At 34.1% G+C, this 22565-nt stretch overlaps 2 protein-coding genes across 2 annotated transcripts in view; one reads left to right on the top strand and one right to left on the bottom strand.

The window, feature by feature from the left end:
• The first annotated feature begins 10087 nt into the window (after positions 1-10087).
• Positions 10088-22565, top strand: part of LOC139523922 (inner centromere protein A-like) — a 23805-nt gene continuing 11327 nt past the window's right edge. Inside the window, exons 1-2 of the mRNA XM_071318334.1 lie at positions 10088-14209; positions 19211-19334. Coding sequence (XP_071174435.1) covers positions 13874-14209; positions 19211-19334 — 460 coding nt within the window. The 5' untranslated portion in view covers positions 10088-13873. The remainder of the gene's footprint in view (positions 14210-19210; positions 19335-22565) is intronic.
• The window catches only part of LOC139523923 (protein-L-histidine N-pros-methyltransferase-like), a 31323-nt gene continuing 27635 nt past the window's right edge, over positions 18878-22565 (bottom strand). The window contains exon 6 of the transcript XR_011664713.1: positions 18878-22189. The gene's annotated coding sequence lies outside the window, so the exon portion shown is untranslated. The remainder of the gene's footprint in view (positions 22190-22565) is intronic.

Below are 22565 nucleotides of genomic sequence, written 5' to 3'. Positions count from 1 at the left end.
CAGTTAGTAGGTAGAGTGCCAGAGTTTATGGATTGCTGGAAGATGTGTCGCAGCCCAGGTGCTAGTTGTTTAGAGCAGTTTTTAAGGACAATGTTTGGTAGATTGTCTGACCCAATGGCTTTAAATGGCTTTATGTTTTTCAAAAGTTTTTCGACTCCATCTGTTGTTATTTTCAGTGGTGGTATTGATTTTCCAACTTTCTTATCTAACTTTGGTGTTGCATTTAAAGTGTCTTTTGTAAAAACCGATTCAAATTGGTTTAAAAGTATATTGGTTTTCTCCTTGTTGTCGTTTACAAGTGCTCCATTCTGTTTCATTGCAGGTATGCCAATGTTTTCCTGTCGTCTGGATTTGACATAACGCCAGAATGGTTTGGTGTTGTTATCTTGTAGACCTTGGTAAATGGTGTCGTTGATATAGTTGATCTCTGCTTTCTTAAATTCTTTTTTGCACTTTTTCTGGAAGCTCTTGTAGTCATTCCACTGCTTAGATCTCTTAGCATGTCTTATTTTGCGTTTTAGCATCCGGCTTAGATTTCTGTTGAGCCACGGCAGCGATTTTCTAGATGTGCATACCTTTGACGGGGTGTATTTGTCAATAATTGTGAATACAGTGGTGGTGAAGGTTGACCATAGTTCCTCTACTGGAGTGGCGGTTTGGGATTCCATAGTTGTTGACAGTTGTTTCATATCTTTGTAGATTGAGTCCCAGTCGGCTTTGTTGAACATGTATTTCTTACGCTTTGACCTTTTTATATAGTGTGGAATTATGTCAAAGTCTGTGACTACCATAGCATGATCACTGATGCCAGGAATGCTGGTTGAAGATTTACATAGTGATGGGTTATTTGTGAAAACAAGGCCTAGTAAGTTATTATATCTAGTTGGTTCTCTCTGTACTTGAGTAAGCCCCAGATCTATGGAGGTGTCTAAAAGTGCTTATTGTACTTCACGATCTTGAGCACCTGGTTTTACTACGAGGGTGTCCCAATCAATGTCAGGGCAGTTGAAGTCCCCTGCTATGATCATTTGTTTATATTTATTACCGTCAGCAAGTTTGTTTAGTGACTCTTTGAGTTTGATGATGTCTTTGGTATTACGGTGTGGCATATAAAATGATGCCAAGTATAAGTCCTTCATACTCTGTAGTTTTACTTATGTCCAAATAATTTCACATTCAGTGACAAGCTCAACTTTTTCATCGGATACCAAGCTTGATTTAATACCTGTAAATACGCCTCCTCCAAGGGAGCCTCGGTCATTACGGTGAAATATGTAATTCTCTGGAAAGACTTCACAAGATTTAATACAGTTTTTCTCTGGGTCCCTACCCGGTTTAATGCCTTTCAGCCATGATTCAGTGCCACATATTAGATCTGGTTTTACATATTCAACAGCTGCCTTAAATTCAGATTTGTTAGTGTTTATGCTGCAACAGTTCACTGTTAATAGCCTAAAGTTTGTACTTTTAGTAAATACTGTGGACTTGGAGCTAGTTCTAGTACTATTTGTGTTTGCCTTATCACTGTTTCCTATACTTGACTTTTGGCTGTGTGTTGATTTTGTTGACAAGCGTTTTCTCGTTTTGGGGCTACTGGTATGCAGTGGACTAAAGTGATCGCATGACGTGAATGAGTCAAAGACTGAGTCGGTGCCTGATAGAGGTGCATACATGTTTGTTGTATGTAGTAAAAAACTATTGTATGTAAAGCTGTCTACGTTAATACTGTTGCATTTACAGCAATGCCAGACGACGTGACTTTTCTCAAGATATGACATATTCCTAGAACTGATGTCATCACATGTTTTGTGGTACCATATGCTACAATTGTTACAACAGACTCCTACCTGACTCCATGATACAGGTACTTCACATACTCCGCAAGGAAAAACTGATCTATTTCCAGGTCCTGGGTTTTGTTGGATGTCGTTTGCTATAAACAGGATGAGCAGTATGAGTAGAGTCTTATGCTTTGTTGACATTATTTGTTTGGATCAGTTTTCTGCATTGTTCCTTCTAAGTTGAAACGTACTCGAGCACCCTAATATGCTGGGTCTCGCGAGATTCGCACTCAATTTAGTTAAAGTTATGTTGTTTACTGTTGAGTGTCTGTTATTATGTGTTACACAGGTGTTCATGATCAAAGTAGTAAGTATGGCTCCGGTAAGGAGAATTGAATTTGCCGCCATTTTGAAAGATGACCAGGGAGAGGTGACCAGCTAAAGTGTGTTTAGCACGACATTTTATGGAATATTAACAACAACAAAAATATAGATGGGTCACTCGTGGATATAAGATGATAGTTCACAAGTTATGCTGTCGATATATGTATTTCAGGATGTAGTAAAACACCATTTGTTGTCGATGATCTCCTCTCCTAGGAAAAACACTACTGTCGTTCGCGCATGCGCCTCTCCCTCTTTCTAGGACTATGACCTCATTTTTAATGGTCCAGTGGTTATGGGACAACCATTTGATATTCGGGGGGGGGGGGGGGGGGGCAGGAGGATTTTGAAAAATAAATAACTCAGCCTTAATAATCACAAAAATGGTTTGTTCTGTGGTAGTTTGAAAATAAATTACCTGACTTGCAATGTATTGAAAATAAATAACTCAGCAGGTCTAATACACCTAATCGCTATTTATTCCATTCCGGATTAGTTCTAAAATTACACAACTTTTTCATCCAGTTGAAGCTATCTGGGACCCTGTTTAAACAATTCACTATGCATGGTACTTTTTAATGAGACCTGTTTAAACTACCGTAAATACTTCAAACAAAATATTTTTTTACTTCAATTTTAATTTCGAAAAAAGTGGATCATACTGTATCAAAGTTTCTTGATGGTCACTTTCTAAAGTTTTTTCTCCCTCAGCTCACTACTGATGACCTCCATTTTTCGGCCGGTGACCTAAACAGGAAGTTGTATAAATGACTGTTTTTCCCGGAATGGACTAAATAGCGATAAGGTGTATTGAAAGTATGAGATGGCAACAGATTCTTCATAAGTTCATCTTTTTTTCCAAAAAAAAATCGTGAAACTTCCCAATTTTTTTAATAATAAAAGTATTAATATTATTTAAATATACTTGAAATGTCTGAAAATTGGTTTCATTTCAATTGAGGTATATTGTCTCAGGAAACCTTACCTCACTTTTATTTTAACAGGGCCGTAACTACATTGAGGCAAATGCCTCGTGTAGGAAATTTCAAAACCAAACGCTTGTCTCCATATCAAATTGTGTTCAAGGCGAGTGCCTTGCAAGAAGCAAGTTCTGTTCTCCCTCAGACGTAGTCACGGCCTGATTTTTCAGGATCAATGTTTCTTATTTATTTGTCTTTTGTTCATTGATTGCCCTTCTGTATTCTGTAAGTGTTGCATTCCTTTTGTAATCTAGTAATTTTGTTATGAACTTGATCATGAGTTTAAAAAAAACCAGCAGCCACAGACTAAAAAAAACAGCAGCCACAGACTTAAATATGTAAATTCCATTTTTACTTTATCTGACATGCACATTGGTCTTTTGATGTTGTCCCTAGAAACTTAAGTCTTACACTGAATTTATACATTTTGCTTTGAGACCAAAATATTGTCAAAAAATTATTAAAACAAAACTTGCATTTTTATATATATAATAGATTATGAAAGGGTCTTTAGAACACCCAGAAAGCATGATTTTGCATCATTTGTTCTATAATTTCTTGGGCCTTCAGTGGCTGCAAAACCCTTCAAAAAAAGAAGGCTCCACTCGGCAAAATATGTTTGCCAATACTTTTAAAAGAGGCTGGTCACAACCAAATTTTAATACTATGTATATATGCAGTTGGGATTATAAAAGATTCATTTGTGAAGAGGAGGAGGATTAATTCTGATTAAATGGTACATAATGACTTGACTTATACATGTATTATTTATAATAAACAAATCATTTAAAAATTGTAGGTTTTCAAATATCATAAATATAGTTGTGAAAATGAATAATCAGTCCCTTGCTTTAATGAAAATGAATAAACTTGCTTCAATAGTGCAGAAAATGAAAAATCTGGGCTCTTAGTTTACAAAAATAAATAACCGATCAAAAACAAATCCTCCTGTCCCCCCCCCCCCCCCCCCCACCAGAATATCAAATGGTCGTCCCCTTATAGTTAAGTTTTTGTGTTTTGGTCTGTTTTTCTTATACTGTATGCAACAGGACTACTACATTTGGTGTATGGAATGATTGTAAGGTGTACATGTCTAGCTGGCATGTGTCATCTAAATACATGATAAGATGTAGAATATCAAAGAACCCCAAGAATTCAATTTTTGTTAAAATCAATCAAAATTAAATTGTAGACCCTATCAACTTTAATGTAGACCAACTTGAAAACGGGACCAAAAACTTAAAATCTAAAAACACAAATAGATGCTTTCCAAAGAACCCCAATAATTTGATTTTTGATGAAATCAAACAAAGTTTTATTTTTTATGAAATCAAACAAAGTTTAATTTTGGACCCTTTGGCCCTCATCTGGACCAATTTCAAAACGGGAACCAAATTCCAAAAACTTAATACATGGTTAGATTCAGCAAATGTAAGAACCTCAAGAAGTCAAGAATAAAATAAAGTTGGTCAAGAAATAAGAAATGTATACAAAGTATTAGAAAAGTTTTGTTTTTGGCACCTAATTCCTAAACAGTTTAAGCCATAACCCCCAAAATAAATCCCAACCTTCCTTTTTTGGAATAGAACCTTGTGGTACAGAAGGACTTTCTATAGTATTTCTGTACAAAGTGGTCGAGAGGATGGTCCCAGCTATTAACCCCGATGATTTTCTTGTTAAAAGTAAACCTAAGAGGAAAATCAAACCCGGCTAAAACATTTGACAATTTTTGTAAGTGCCTATATAGTGACAAATTCAGTGAAGATCAATACGAAGTCACCAGACACTATTCCTTACAACACCGATCCATATAAGAACTCTTGCTTTGTCAAGAGCATACTACATTGGAACCAACTGGAAGACCTAAGGTATGCGCAACTACAGTTGAGAGCTTCAAGGGTGCTCTCCTTCACCGTCAATAGGGGTCTATCTCTCCTGTTGAATAAAAGCCAGAATTGGTATTTTTAACGTACTCGTACAGATACAGATACAATGAGACTGCACAAGAGACCAAAATGAAACAGAAATTAACAACTATGTAGGTCACCGTACGGACTTCAATAATTAGCAAAGCCCATACCGCATATATAGCCAGCTATAAAATTCCCCGAAATGACAAATGTAAAAAATCTATGATCATCTATAGGATCTTAACTTTTACATATAATTGATAAATACAAGGTTCATTTTATATCAAATACAAATCAAATACTTTCAGTATAGCCATATATTAAACCAAAAACATGATTTGTGACAAACATAACATACAAAAGTAAACAATACAATATTAAAATAGCAGTTCAAATTATTGTTTTGGGTCTCCCGTCCTCATTTCTAATGACTGTCTTATAAAGAAAACTGTGAGATGTAGGGTTTAGGGGACGACCATTTGATATTCTGGGGGGGGGGGGGGGGCAGGAAGATTTGTTTTGGATCGCCTATAAATTTTTGTAAACTAAGGGGACAGATTATCTATTTTCTGCACTATTGAAGCAAGATTTTTCATTTTCATTAAAGCAAGGGGCTGATTATTTATTTTCACAACAATATTTATAATATTCGAAAACATACCCTTTTTTAATATTTGTTTATTATAAATAATACATGTATAGTCAAGTCATTATGTACCATTTAATCAGAATTAATCATCATCCTCTGCAGAAATGAATCTGCTTTATTCTCAACTGCATATACATGTATTGCATACATACACTGTATTAAAATTTGGTTGTAACTAACTCTCATTAAAGGGTATTGGGACAGATGTTTTGCCGATCGGAGAGAGGCAATTTTTTTTAAAAAATGTTTTGGAACTGCTGAAGGCCCAAGAAGCTATAGAACAAATGATGCAAAATCATGCATTCTGGGTGTTCCCCAGATCCTTTCTTAATCTGAAAATGCAAGTTCTGTTTTAATAATTTTTTGACAATATGTTGGTCTCAAAGCATGTATAGATTCAGTGTAAGTCTTAAGTTTCTAGGGACAACATCAAAAGACCAATATGCATGATAAAGCAAAAAGGTAATTCACATAGTTAAGTCTGTGGCTGGGTTTTATTAAACTAATGATCAAGTTAATAACAAAAATCACTGAATTACAAAATGAATGCAACACTACCAGAATACAGAAGGGCAATCAATGAACAAAAGACCAATAAATAAGCCGGAAACATTGATCCTGAAAAATCAAGGGCTACCAGAGGCGGATTTAAGGGGGTTTTGTGAAAAAATTTGGTTGCTTATATAGGGAATCACTGAAACGTGACTGGAGCGGGCCCCCTCTTAGGTCAGTCAGTGGGCCCCAACTTATGAAAATTTCTGGATCCGCCACTGGCTACCTCTGAGGGAGAACAGAACTTGCTTCTTGCAAGGCACTCACGGTGAACACAATTTGATATGGAGACAAGCGTTTGGATTTGAACTTTCCTACACGAGGCATTTGCCTCAATGTAGTTACGGCCCTCAGTTAACTAGTAAAAGTGAGGTAAGTGTTCGTGAGACAATATACATCAAGTTAAATGAAACCAATTTTCAGACATTTCAAGTATATTTAAATAATATTTATAATTTTATTATCATCATAACAGACTTCCCGGTGTCCTGGCACTCCCCTGGTGTTGGGTGCCGTGGGGATTGAGTTGTCCTTGTAAAAATAATTGTCGTATAAATATACGTTAGTGACACATCTCCATTAATCCCGATAGGTCACAATGGAAACGACTTAAAATACGAAGCGACATCTTATACAGGAGATGGGAAGACGACACAGGAAAGAAAATTTCGTGGCAACTGGTGGTTCCAGATAGTTTCAAAACGGACATTCTAACAAACCTACATGATGCCGTAACAGCTGGACATTTGGGAGTTAACAAAACGTTAGGACGAATAAGAGAACGATTTTATTGGCCTGGCGTTGGGGAAGATGTCAAAGAATGGTGCCGTCGATGTCATCAGTGTGGTTCACGTAAAAGACCTCATAAAACGTTAAGAGCGCCAATGAAAACATATAATGTGAGAGCTGTTATGGAAAGAGTTGCTATGGACATAATGGGGCCATTACCGCTCTCTGAACGGAATAACAGATACGTACTAGTTATCCAGGATTATTTTTCGAAATGGGTAGAGGCATACGCATTGCCTGACCAGAAAGCAGAAACTATAGCGCAAGTGTTTGTTTAACAATTTGTAACGCATTATGGTGTACCAATGCAGATTCACACGGACCAAGGTACAAACTTTGAATCAAGACTATTCCGTGAACTGTGTAAACTCCTAGGAATGGATAAAACGAGAACAACTGCACTTCATCCACAATCTGATGGGATGGTGGAGCGTTACAACGCAACGATGGAAGCAATGCTAGCTACATGCGTAAATAAAGATCAGAAGAACTGGGATGTTCTACTTCCATTACAGATGATGGCATATCGTAGCGCAGAACATGACACTACTAAATACTCACCGAATGTGATGTTATTCGGGCGTGATGTAAGACATCCAATTGACTTGTTATACGGAACTGTTAGTAATAATGAGAATTTTGATAATCTCCCGGATTATGTGATGCAAATAAGAACATAGAATGAAATTCAAAACAGTGTGGCTGTGGCCATTGATTGACACATGAAATTCATCCATTGACTGGGACAATTTAGTGAACGTTTGTATGTAACACTACTGCTCACTATGTACTTTTTAAAGACACCTAAACTATGGGGTCACCAAAGGTTCTCAACGCCTTAATAAAGTAATTCGAAACACTAATCAGAAATAACACGATGTTTTGATTTATATCAATTATATAAATCAAAACATAAAGGTTATTCCTGATTAATTTTTTGAATTATTTTATAATTAAAGGCGTTAAGAAACCTTTGGTGACCCCACAGTTTAAATGTCTATCGTAGGTACGTCGTGAACAGTGGTCGTTACAGACAAACGTTCACGTAAATTGTCCCAGTCAATGAATGAATTTAATGTGTCAATCAATAGCCACAGCCACACTGTTTTGAATTTCATTCTATTTAGACAATGTACATGAATTTGCGCGAGAAAACATTAATAATGCCAGTGATAAACAGAAATGGTATTATGACTATAAAGTTAATTTTAAACCGTATTCTGCTGGAGACGCCGTATGGTTACACGATCCAAAGAGAAAAGTTGGGATTAGTCCGAAACTACAGTGTAATTGGGACCTTATCTTATTATAAACAGTATTAGTGACTTAGTATACCGCATTCAAAAGTTAGAATCGTCAAAACCAAGAGTTGTTCATTACAGAGGGGGAGGACAGGGGTAAGGGAGACAGGGAGAAAGGGGGTAGGAGAAAGGAGAAAGGGGGTGGGAGAAAGGAGAAAGGGGGTAGGAGAAAGGAGAGGAAGGCTGAGAGAAAGGAGAAAAAGTTGGAGAAAGGAGAAAAAATAAAATATCTCTCCTTTAAAAAAATGATCTAATATTTCAAGAAAAAATATCTCAAAAGGAGATGTTTTATTCTAATGGGAGAAAGGAGAACGGGGGTAGGAGAAAGGAGAAGAGGGGTGGGAGAAGGGAGAAGGGTACCCCCTGTCCTCCCCCTCATTACAACAGACTTAAACCATATCATGGAGATTTTGACAATTGGCTAATCAAAACTGTTATTCAAAGAGACACCGAGTCTCACCGGCGCTACCGCAATTGAAGAAAATAACATTGAGTCTGACCATGGAAGTATTATTTAAATATTACTTCCATGGTCTGACATTGAACTGAGTGAAAATGAACAGTGCGATATGTCTAATTTTCCAACGGACAATATTGAATACGGTCGCGGTCATCGTGTGAAACGTCCACCCAACAGATACGTACCTGATTAGAACTTTGTTGAAGTTATGAACATTTAAAATTGAAATGAACATTGCATGTTTTCATAATTATGATTGAGTTATTTGATTTATTTTATTGTTAAAATGTTGAAATTATTTTTTGATATATTTTGATTTTTCGTATATATTTTTATTGCGTATTTTTGTTAATTTTTGAAAAGTAGTTTTCTATACTTTAATAAGTTAAAATTATTTTTGTTTACATGTGAGACACATGTTTTTCAAAGAAGGAGGCAATGTAATATTTTAATGTTTTGTAATTATTGACCTCTAGATAGTTTGGCTTTATAACTGTTTATTTTGTGTACAGAGAAAATTAATGACGCAAGGCTAATTTGACAAGTTGCCTAGTTTATTATCTGCAGCCCGGTTAAAGTTGAACTGTCAGATGTGATGAAGACCATAAACGATGTCCTGGTGTGTAGGGTAATAAAATTAGCTATGCCTATTTGTTTGTCTATAGATGAAGTAATTAAACTCTATGATAAGGTCGGTTGGTCAATTAAGAGACTGGCGGATTGTGTATCAGCTGTGATACTGTAAGGATGTTGTGTATTCCTTGGCATTTTAAGTCTTGAATCAGTTAGATTCTGGACGACTTTGTAGCTAACTGTCAATAAGTCGGAAGTAATGTACATTTGTTAATAAACTTGTATAAATATCGTATTATTTAGTTACTGGGAATTTACCACAGGATATATTGTCGTGCCCATGGTCGTGCCATAGATGGCTATGTCCGTCCGTCTGTGTCGGTGTTGACCTCCCCTCGATCACGTTACAATATCAAAAGATTTTTTTAAAGATGAATTTATGAAGAACCTTGTGCCATCTCGATCAATTCATACTTTCGATTAGACCTGGCTGCTGAGTTATTTATTTTCAATACATTGCAAGTCGGGTAATTTGTATTCAAACTACCACAGAACAAACCATTTATTTTTTTGATTATCAAGGCTGAGTTATTTATCTTTCATTGTTCATTTTAGATTTATATGCCGAAATACGGAAAAAACTGTATGAACTTATCTCTTTAGGCATGTTAGGGGAAGATAATCGAGTGTGTAGTCTACGTCTTTTGCGACAATCAGTTGGAAGGCAAACGCCTGAATCTGACAGATAGAGGTCAATTTGTCGACAAAAAAAGAACCCGTATGTAAAATGTTTACGCCCACAAACAGCGCCACCTATAATTTTTTCTACGGCATCTTTGAGAACGATGTCCCATTCTGTAGTAAATTAAAACATTAAATTAACTAAAACATAGAAAAGTAAGTGTAAAACACAAATTGAAAGATATATTTGCAGATGACTGTTTATGCATGATACGCTGGCAATGTGCGCAATGTCCTTTAATCCAAGACTGAAAATTAGTTTGTTTCCTACGTCAAGATGGCGGATTTCAATGTTTACATTTTTTCACCTATTTATAATCTGACAGAATTTCGTATCCAATCATTTATTAGCAATTTTATTATTGATCTTTGAAGATCATCCAATGGCATTTGCCGTTAGAAAGTGGCTACACGTTACCAGCCGTCGTTACAAAGTAGCCATGTGTTTTGTGGGGATACCTTGGGAATGTTGTGTATTCAAAAGTTACGGTAAAAATCAATGTTATCTTCCTTATATTTCCATGCATACACAATTTATAACAGCAAATACATTCTTAACAGACCCCATAACGTAAACGGACATATTTAACTGTCTGCTTGAGCAAAAATTCGTGTAAATAAGCCTGATGGGTCGTTTTCAAGCACAGCAGACAAACACGTGGTAGATTGTTTATGTTTGACAGTTTGTTTACTTGAATTGCACGTTGATGTTACTATATACTTACCAATAACCTTTATGGTGTAAATATACTTTCAATAGTTATATAATAAATCTTACCCAAGAAATACGTCTAGGTAGGTGCAGGGACTTCTTTTACTTGGTCCTTAACTAATGAGGGTGTAATGATACATTACAGCATTTTTTGCATTTGATATATTTCATGGACATGTACATTTTGTGTACACAAAGAACAATAAAGTAAATGAACGTACATGGGTTTAATTCCCACCCTAGGAATACATTTTGACTCTCATGACAGGTTGGAACAAATAGAGCAGATAGCAATTGACAATAATGTAATGCTAAAATGCTGATTGATGGGGTCAAATCATCAATATAATTTTTTTCTAGTATACAGCAGCTCCTCTAAGGGTTAGTAAGGGTACTTTACTAAAAGTCCAGTGGCTAAGTCCTGTCTTTTTTGCCTCTGATATTTTCTAATTTATATTATAATTTCTAATATTCTCATGTGCATGTAGTAAGGCAAAAGCTATTGTTACTCTTATTTTTCTCATTTGCCTTAAAACAATGGAATGTATTAATTGTTGATGTATGTCAAGTGACTTGTAATTTAACTGTCACTGCTAACAGAGACTTGGACTCTGGTGATAAGTTTCCAGGCTGTTATGTCATTGGCAACTATACCATAAATGTCAGTTTCCCCTTTATAAGTTTTTAAGAAAAGAATTTAATTATAATATAATAATAAGTTAAAAAAAAGTTGTGAAAAGTTAAGCACAAGTGACAAATCTAATTGGCTTTTTATTCAAGAAAACCTAGAGGCATTGAAAAGTGACTGTGTTGCAATTTAAAATAAATGGTTTGAACTCAGAAAGTTATCAATATATATAGAGAGTACAGATAATGTTTTAATTGGGCATTTGGGAATATTTGCCTGTTAATTGAAGATATAATTATTATATGCCTTTTCAAATATATGTGTGGCTCTGAACTAGCTGTGGTTTAAAATCTAAGAATGGAGTTGGTTATCTCCATATTTATCTGATTTATATCAACATCATTGATCCATTATATATACACATATATAAATCATTGTAATACATGTACATTACTTTGCTCTTCATATGCCCTTTAATTTGAATAAAATATCTTGTCTTATACCACAATTATTTATTTTAGTACTGACAGGTTAACTTTTAAAAGCATTTGTAAAGTAAGTGAGTTGATGACAAGCTTAGTCAATGATTGTAAATCCAGATAATATCATTTTTTTTTATAAAAGTAAATAATGTGATTAAACTGGTTATCTCAATTAAAAGAACTGACATTCTGCTTTGATACTATGAGATTATTTCTGATATCAGAATAATAAATTTCTTTTTGAACTTTGTCCTTTTTCAAAAAAATTCTGAACATACTGTATTTAAGTGAAGTCAGTTTTGTTTTTGTTTAAGACTACTATAACATGGGAGGTGACCACAATCTCTATGTTATACATTGAAGTAGTCTCAGGTTTTTGTAGTCCAATTGACTATGCATTTTAGTGCAGGTAAATGTGAATTTGGATTAAATTTGAAGTTGATTCAGTATATCTAATGACATAATACCACTATTTTATTTCAACTAAGCATTTTCAAATTTTATTTACTGGTCAGCTGATGTTATTATCCAATCAATAATTGATTATCAAGCACTTAACAGTTGGTTGCAGGACTTTTGAATTCAAATATAAGAAAGAAGAAAAAATATAAAGCAAAACTTCAAATATTTATACATATAACAGGATTTATGATAACTGCAGGATATATCAGATTACAATACAGCTTTTGTTTAGTGATCTTTGTGTTGATTATTATGTTTTAAATCCCTTTCTGGTTCTTTGAATGTTCAGATTTTTTCTCTTGATTAAGGCAAGCAACAGAACTTGTACAACTTATGTAGTTTCTTATCTCAGGGTGAATCCAGAAAATTTTAAACATAAGTGGTGGTATTCTCAACCAAGGATAAAAAGGAGGGTTCCAACTATATGCATGATCCCATTCAAATGCATTAATCTTCCATAAAAAGAGGAGGTTCCAATCATCAGACTCCCTGAGATCTGCAACTGTATCTTAAAGCAGCTATAATAAAACAAAAATTGTACATGTACTTCTGGCTACTTCAGATTGATTTTATTTTCAATCTATGGTAATGGTCACAAGACTATATACATGTATTTCCTTTTTTCCCCATATTTTTGTTTAAATGTAATCTTCTGCTTCTGCTTCTATTGTTACATAGGTTCTTCTGACAAATGACTGATAAACCCATCTTGTATCCTTGTATCTACTAAAAGGGTGTTTGAGAATATATACAATATATTCAAGTTTCAGAGAGTCAGTCTGATATAAAATGTTGGTAAGTGTCTTCTTTGGAAGTGTTCAAAAACCTGTAAGAACTTGAACTTCCATGACTATTTTAATGTTACAACAGTAGAGGAACATGGAATATTGAACGGTATTCAAGAACTCGTCGAAATAGATCTGCAATCATTAATTTTACTCATATTTACTATTGTGAACTTGCAATTTCCTACGATGCGCGTACCGAGTTATCTCCCTTTGATCTCCGCTTCGCCACGAATAATCTGACAGAATTGCGTATCCGGGGTTTTTGTGATCTGATATTGTAATATTAGGAGCAAAAAATGGTTTTACTTCATATTTTATACCTCTCAACACGTTACCAAACCTATTTAAGGATTTATTAAGGATTTTCCGTGGACCTACGCAAATTTTCAGAAAAAAAGTTTCACTTCGCTCGTGAATTTATAACATTTTAACAATACTTTTTTATTATAATTATATAAAATAAGAAAGCTTATTCAATCTAGAATTGAACACTTTGGTTTTTATTAATGTACGAGTACAAATAAGACGATACGAGTCCAAAAACCACGAGGCATGCACGTTTACAAAAAAATCGTAAACTCTGACCTTTTATCACGTGACCAATGTCTTGAACTTAGAAGCCATTAAATCGTTTGCCGTTCAACTGAATCATTTTTTGAGTTTACGTCAGCGTGCCTGAAAATGTCGTCACATCCAGGGTGTCGGAGGTTTTCTAAAAGAGGAGGGAAATTTACACGACAGCAGTTAGAAATTGTTAGAAACTATTTACAAACAAAGGAAAATCCAGATAGACACTCGTTGTTAAATGCCAATTTTGGATGGGACAGTAGTTCGGATGGCCAGTTAGTGCGATTCAAGACGGCATGTAAACGTCTCTCAATGAACAACGAGAATATGCTTATACACATTACCGGAAAAAATGTCATTCCCGTAGAAGAATTCATTTCAACAATACAAAGAGCCCATAAAGGAGAGAAAGAGGATGAACATTTGCATTTTTCGGAAACACTTAAAAGGGTATACATTTTATATAATGACGTCTAAAGTTGAACTTTGTCTTTGAAGGCCATTTTTTTATTTTTTATTTTCCTGCGACAAATGGGGGTCACTATTAAATACTCACAGCAGACGGCATGTTAACTAAACTACATTTTGTACAAATAATCATTTGCTAAGCCTGAGTAATTTTCTATTTCGATACAGCTTATACATGTATCACCCTTAATTACAGCAAAGTCATGAAAATAACATGAGTATCACTCACTGTGTATTAATTGTCTGTATGGATATAATCTACAGACAATACACACTCAAGTAATCTTGCTGTATGTAGGACAGATGTACATGTAGGGTTGCTTTTGAAGTTTACTTTCAAAGAGCTGTTTATTTTTTATTTTCCCCAAAACAAATCCACTTCTAGCTGAAAATGTGTTTTTTTTAATATATAAAGCATACAATAGAGGCCGCTCTCTGAGGGCCCGCTCAAGCTAAAGAATGTCTTTTTCTGAGATTTCAGTCTCATTGTCAGTATAAAGTAGTTTTTGAGTAATTATAAGTACTAGTATAACCAATCAAGTCAGTCTCTTTAGCCAAAATGTAGTGAAAATGGGTAGCCAAATGTTGAGAAAATGGGTGAGGGGTATAAGAAATGATTTTACCAGAAACATGTAATCCCATATCAATTTTTTCTTTTCAGATTTCTTTGATATATGTATTTTCAATCATGTAACTCAAGGAAGCTGAAAGAATATATGCTGTTCTAAATTTTTTTTTAAAAATTACAAAATTGACAGCATGGGAAACTTGACATGAAAAAGCAACAAAATTTTAGTAAACTTTCTAATATTAACATCTACAGTCCCCTTCCCCTAGTTTTTTCTCAGTTAAATTTGCTCAGATAGGTTCCTGTTATCTTGAGTGAAATAATGAACAAAAGTTTAATTGTGCAACTGTAATATTTGGCATGATAATAGCCCAAAAATGGGTAAAAAGTGATGAAAATGGGAAAATCATCAAAATTGGGTACTTTCAAATGGCCGTAGCAAATAAACTAGTGCACCACCATATGATTTTTTCTTCACCAATTATATTTTAAGACTTATTATAAACACAGGAACTTGTTTCTATCCATGGGAAGGTCGACTATCCATACATATTTGTATACATGTATATATTGGTAAAAAAAAAATAAAAAAATAATGTACAATACATGTGTACGGTGCAGTCCGGTGTATCCCGCGCACCTAAGACTTATGACTTCATTTCATTCAACTGATAAAACCAATAATTGGATAATTATATCAAAATTATAGAAAACTTCATCGGCTCCAACTCAAAATATGGACAATTTTATGTTTAGGGCGTCTTGAAATCTTTTGACAGCTTCCGAAGTGCTAATTTTTAAACCTTTTTCAGATGGACCCAAATCACTACTTTCCTTAAAATTCTGGACCCCAATTTTTTCACAGTGTAATTTCATCCCCCTTCTTGCAATTTGAGGCATTAAACATGGAGAAATAAATTTTGAAGGGGTATAAAAATTAATGGCAAGTAACCCACTGTCAACACTAGGGACTATATTTGTGAACAACGAAAATCAAGGGACGACAATTGTGGTCTCGGACCGCCTGCTGTACTTGTTGTCGGCTATTTAAGGAGAAAAATAATAATATTGAGTGGAAGTTTTTTTTTATTTCAATTTATTTTTATACGACCGCAAATTTTGAAAAAATTTTCGTCGTATATTGCTATCACGTTGGCGTCTGCGTCGTCGTCGTCGTCCGTCGTCGAATACTTTTAGTTTTCGCACTCTAACTTTAGTAAAGTGAATGGAAATCTATGAAATTTTTACACAAGGTTTATGACCACAAAAGAAGGTTGGAATTGGTTTTGGGAGTTTTGGTCCCCAACATTTCAGGAATTAGGGGCCAAAAGGGCCCAAATAAGCATTTTCTTGGTTTTCGCACTATAACTTTAGTTTAAGTTAATAGAAATCTATGAAATTTTGACACAAGGTTTATGACCACAAAAGAACGGTTGGGATTGATTTTGGGAGTTTTGGTCTCAACAGTTTAGGAATTAGGGGCCAAAAAAGGGCCCAAATAAGCATTATTCTTGGTTTTCGCACAATAACATTAGTTTAAGTAAATAGAAATCAATGAAATTTAAACACCAATGTTAATGACTACAAAAGGAAGGTTGGTATTGATTTGGGAGTTTAGGTCCCAACAGTTTAGGAATTAGGGGCCAAAAAGGGACCCAAATAAGCATTTTTCTTGGTTTTCGCACCATAACGTTAGTATAAGTAAATAGAAATCTATGAAATTTAAACACAAGGTTTATGACCATAAAAGAAAGGTTGGGTTTGATTTTGGGAGTTTTGGTCCCAACATAATAAGGGGGCCCAAAGGGTCCAAAATTAAACTTTTGTTTGATTTCATCAAAATTGAATAATTGGGGTTCTTTGATATGCTGAATCTAACTGTCATGACTGTGTATGTAGATTCTTAACTTTTGGTCCCGTTTTCAAATTGGTCTACATTAAGGTCCAAAGGGTCCAAAATTAAACTTAGTTTGATTTTGACAAAAAATGAATCAGTTAGGTTCTTTGATATGCTGAATCCAAAAATGTACTTAGATTCTTGATTATTGGCCCAGTTTTCAAGTTGGTCCAAATCGGGGTCCAAAATTAAACTTTGTTTGATTTCATCAAAAATTGAATAAATGGGGTTCTTTGATATACCAAATCTAACTGTGTATGTAGATTCTTCATTTTTGGTCCTGTTTTCAAATTGGTCTACACTAAAGTCCAAAGGGTCCAAAATTAAACTTAGTCTGATTTTAACAAAAATTGAAATCTTGAAGTTCTTTGATATGCTGAATCCAAAAATGTACTTAGATTTTTTATTATGGGCCCAGTTTTCAAGTTGGTCCAAATCAGGATCTAAAATTATTATATTAAGTATTGTACAATAGCAAGTCTTTTCAATTGCACAGTATTGCGCAATGGCAAGAAATATCTAATTGCACAATATTGTGAAATATCAAATTTTTTTTTAATTAGAGTTATCTTTCTTTGTCCAGAATAGTAAGCAAGAAATATCTAATTGCAAAATATTGTGCAATAGCAAGATTTTTTTTTAATTGGAGTTATCTTTCTTTGTTCAGAATCAACTTAAATCTTTGTTATATATACAATATACAATGTATATTCACTTTTTACTACCAAGGCCTAAATCAAAATATTGTTTGTTTGCCCTTTTCCGACCCTATGTTTTGAAACAGGGTAGGTAGGTAGGTAAAATATTTTATTTTTTTCCCAAAAAAAATAACTTGGCTCGGTATATTATTTGTCATGGGTAGGCAGGTAGGTGAAATATTTTATTTTATAGATACAAAATCTGCATATTAATGTCATTTTTTTGTCCGTTTGTTTTTGCAAATAAGTTTTCCGCTGGGACTATTAGTTTTGAAATTTTTTTTTATAAGAGATAACTTTGTACTGGTAAGATAATGTCCGGGCAGACATAAATTACTAGTAGAAAAGTCCCTAGAGTGTTACAAATTTCGTGTGTGCCTTTTTTTCCAATAAAAATGATATAAGACTTAAAACTCAATTGTCACGTATTTTGCATCACATTTATAAATGATCTGTATGGAAAACTTGGCGATTTTACTGCCAGATATTCTCCACTTTATAGGGGTTTGTCACTTTTGGTTCATGTCAGATATAAATAATTTAGCGGCATCGTTAACATAATCATTCTGATATGCGGATCACAAAAGACCATCCCTACATAGAATACAACGTCCGTTTACAAATTAGTTTGGACACACGTAAATACTTTTGTATCAAACGAACTTTTTTGTAAATGAACACTTCTCTTTAAGTTTAAAGGTACAGAGTACCGTACTTCATATCATGATTTCAGAAAGCGTTCAACATCGATTTTAAACAAATGCTTTGAAACTTCAAATGCAAGTGTTCATGTCAAACGCTCAGGTGATACCAAACGGATTGGACCTTATACATAAAGATAAAACCTGAGGATTCCGGTAAAAAAGTTTTGAGCGGGAAATACAAATATAAGATTTTTGGTAGGAACGAAAAAATAAAATAAAATAAAATCTTGCTGGTAAATACAAATAAAAGATTTTCAGGCGGAACGAATTGATAGGGTCGGTCGGTAAAGGGCAAACAAACAATATTTTAATTTAAGCCCAACTGATAAATTAAAATAATCTTTACCATTCAGTGATAACAAGCAGTTTTTTTACATCTTAATATTTTATGATGTATTTAAATGAGTAGTTATTGTTGCAAACTCCATTAGAAATTTTAATTGAGATTAGTTTTGGAATAAGGGAAAGGGGGATGTGATTAAAAAAATTGGGTTCAATTTTTCTCATTTGAAATTTCATAAATAAAAAAGAAAATTTCTTCAAACATTTTTTTGAGAGGATTAATATTCAACAGCATAGTGAATTGCTCTAAGAGAAACAAAAATTTTAAGTTCATTAGAACACATTCATTCTGTGTCAGAAACCTATGCTGTGTCAACTATTTAATCACAATCCAAATTTAGAGCTGAATCCAGCTTGAATGTTGTGTCCATACTTGCCCTAACCGTTCAGGGTTCAACCTCTGCGGTCGTATAAACCTACGCCCTGCGGAGCATCTGGTTATTTTTGCAATTTACAGAACGTTTTTCTGTAAATATATAATTGATAGTGTCTTTGGTAATATGGGACAAACATTTAGAAGATGAAGTGTTTTCAGTGTTTACAGGGGAGGTAATAATTTGTCACTAGATTTCACTCTGTGCACACCATGATTATTCATATTCTCAAAAGGCTGATGCCAATAAATGGGCATGTTTATTATCTCATTAAAATCAGCTGAAGGAAATACAATTACAACAAATATCCAACCTAGAGCATTTAGTTCCTGTGTAGGAAGTTAAAAACCTCCACCCTCTATAACATTAAACATTTAACAGATAGTTATTTATTTTTCAGCTATCAGAAAACTACACTATTGGTCGGAGAACTTATGGCATGAGCAAGAAACTTATAGAAGCTGTTGTTAAATCATGTAACTCTGGACTATGTTGGAAAGAAAAGAAAAATAAAAGGAAAAGAGGTGAACAAAAGTTATCGAAAGGATAAAGCTGCAAATTGATTGTTAGAATCGCATATTCTGTGTTTTATAAAATTAGGATGAGTTTGTAAATTTGATATCACTATAGCTTATAGGCATTTTCAGAGTTCGCAAAATCTTTTTTCCCCTGGTGGTCCTTGAAAACAATCTACTGGTCCTCACTACTTATATTATTGAAAAATACCAAAATTGTGTCAGTCCTATGCTAAATTTTGGTGGTAAAATCCTGAGGACCGCCACTTTTCACGAACTCTGCATTTTCCAGGGGCATAGCTAGGTATCCAATAAACTGTAGGCACACTTTACAGCAGGGAATCATGATTGCTTAAGGTGGAAAAAAGTTTACAGAATTTTTAGGTGCAAAATTTTGTGTACTACAAACATTAGATTTTTATCAGGATAATATACATGAAGAAAAGTAGAAAAATTATAAATAGTTTTACAATAACGTCTGACTGATGAATTAATGCAGTACCATTGGATATAAAATTCAAGAAATTCATATTTTCTTATATCCTTGACTGTAAAATCCCTATAGCTACATGTATCTGCAGAGAAATATGAATAATTGTGGTCCTTTGTACTCGTTACACAAAGATTTGAGAGTAAAAGAGGTTACTGAAAACTGGTTTATCGATTGATTGATTGCTAAATGTCCAGTGGCAAACAGTTCATGCATGATCAGGACAAAAACAAAGGAGTAGGTCCAATAAGACCCCTTTTTGGCCCCAAAATATAGCAGTTTTATAAAATTGTTAAAATGTAAACTTTTAGCTATTTATTGGAAAGTAGAATGCTTCTTCTACATAAATATAGGCTGTTTTTGACAATACAATGCACATGTATCGGGTACTAGCATCATCAAGTCATGCTAAATTACTGAATTCGTCACAATTTTAGCATTTTAGTTAAATTTTAGATGGTTTCCGTCTTAAATGAAAGTGGCCGCATTCGTGTTCATTCTTAATATTGAAATGTAAGTTGTATTTGATGAAAAAACATAACATGTATAAAAATTGAGGATGAACACGGATGTAGCCACTTTCATTTTTGACAAAAATCTAAAAAGTTACCTTTTTGGCATATTTGATAGATTTTCCAATTTAAGCTTGAATTAGAGCGTTTTTAATGACTCAATCAGTTAAAATCTTTCACATAAACTGATTGAATGAACTGAAATAGACACTTAAGTGTTTAAAAAGTGCATACCTGCCAACTGTCACTACTTGCGGGAGATTTCCCCCATGGAGGCTCCCAAATTGAAATTTTGAAAAATCAATTTTGTCCACAATTTAAACAAAACAATTAATTTTACAATGACATGTGGCTTGTGAAGAAGCCAAAAAACAACATTTAAATGTATTTCCAGGCCCCTAGAAGGTTTTTAGGACTATGACAGCCATCTTGCACGCAAAACCCCCATGGGCATTTTGAAAAGTTGGCAGGTATGAAAGTGTCTGAAATCTTTCATCAGATGAACTTGAAATTTGAGGCCAAAATTGGCTTTGCAATAGGTACATATAATTTCTATAATAGGGATTGTTCTAAAGGTCTGGGAATTTAGAAAATGCCTTTGAAAAAATGAGGGCTTATTGGATAGGGAAAGACAATTTGTAAATTTTCAGTAATTTGTTTGAAATACTTCATTTAACAATTTTTATATTGGTAATTTAATCTTCAAGCCTACAAACTTGTGCAAAGTTATGGGTGTATGATACAGACAATAGAACAGACAAAAGTTTGAATATCTTGACCAAGAGGAGATGACTCTGTGGAAAACTTTCATTTGGTTCGTTATAACTAGAAAACTAAATCTGACATTTTGGGATGTTTTGAGCATTGATATTTGGACGCATCAATCATGTTTTTCATCATTCTTTAGAAAGTTTACACGTTTCCCAAAGGCTTTAAGCTATGCTTTTACACTAAAACTATTTTCTATTTTGGTAAAAAAAAAATGCCTGTAGTACCACTTTTCTACCTTGAATTGAACATTTCTCCACTTTTTTTTCAGCAAGTCATATGACTTTTTGAAAAATACCATGTGACTAAGGAAAATTTTCTTTTCTTTAAATCATATTTTCTGGGAACTTCAATCATTTATCTCTCAGATGACTATGACTATGAGTCTAAGTTGGCCTTTGTATGAGCTTTTGTTAAAATCACTGTACAATTGATCGAAATTGGACAGCGTTTATTTTTGGGTACTTAGAAAAACTTAAAAACTCTTTGAATGTTAAAGGGTTAAGGGTTAGGTCAGACTTATAGATATGATTCTTAGTGCATATATGATGAGTCAAACCTTTTCCAGAAGTATTTTTTAGTTTGATCTTATGCTGTGCTGTCACACCACTGTCCAAGGTTAAGGGAAAGGGTGAGTGCTCTCATTCAGAGTGTTATCACAAATTTCATATAGCTCATTCATAAACGGGGAATTATGAAATACCATCTTGTTACTAGAAATTACTTATAATATCTTATGACATAGGCTTCTGATGCTACAACACCCTGCAAGAACCCTATTTTATATTTAACCTGCCACATTCTGTTTGTGCCTATCCCAAGTCAGGAGCTTTTAAATTGCTGTCATCATATTTGTTTGCATATATTGTTTTAATCATAGCGATCAATCTGACTCTTAATTTTATCTTTAGATTTCAGTTGTTTACATTTTGTCATTCTAGTGTCTTTTAAAGTGCGCTCAGAATACATTTAGTATGAGTTTTGCTCATCGTTGAAGATCTAATGTTGAACTATTGTTGGTTACATTCATAACCTTTGGTCTTCTGTGGAAAGTTGTGTTATTGACAATCATACCACATCTGCTTTTAGCTCACCTGACCTGAAAGGTCAAGTGAGCTTTTCTCATCACTTGGCGTCCGTCGTCTGTCATCCGTAAACTTTTACAAAAATCTTCTCCTCTGAAACTACTGGGCCAAATTTAACCAAACTTGGCCACAATCATCCTTGGGGTATCTAGTTAAAAAAATGTGTCCGATGACCTGGCCATCAAACCAAGATGGCCGCCATGGCTAAAAAAAGAACACAGGGGTAAAATGTATATTTTGGCTTATATCTTTAAAACCAAAGCATTTAGAGCAAATCTTACATGGGGTAAAATTGTTGATTAGGTCAACATCTATCTGCCCTGAAATTTTCAGACGAATTGGACAACCTGTTGTTGGGTTTGCTGCCCCTGAATTGGTAATTTTA

The sequence above is a fragment of the Mytilus edulis genome, chromosome 5 (assembly GCF_963676685.1).
Source record: "Mytilus edulis chromosome 5, xbMytEdul2.2, whole genome shotgun sequence".
Lineage (NCBI taxonomy): Eukaryota > Metazoa > Mollusca > Bivalvia > Mytilida > Mytilidae > Mytilus > Mytilus edulis.
This window is presented reverse-complemented; position numbering and strand designations above follow the sequence as displayed.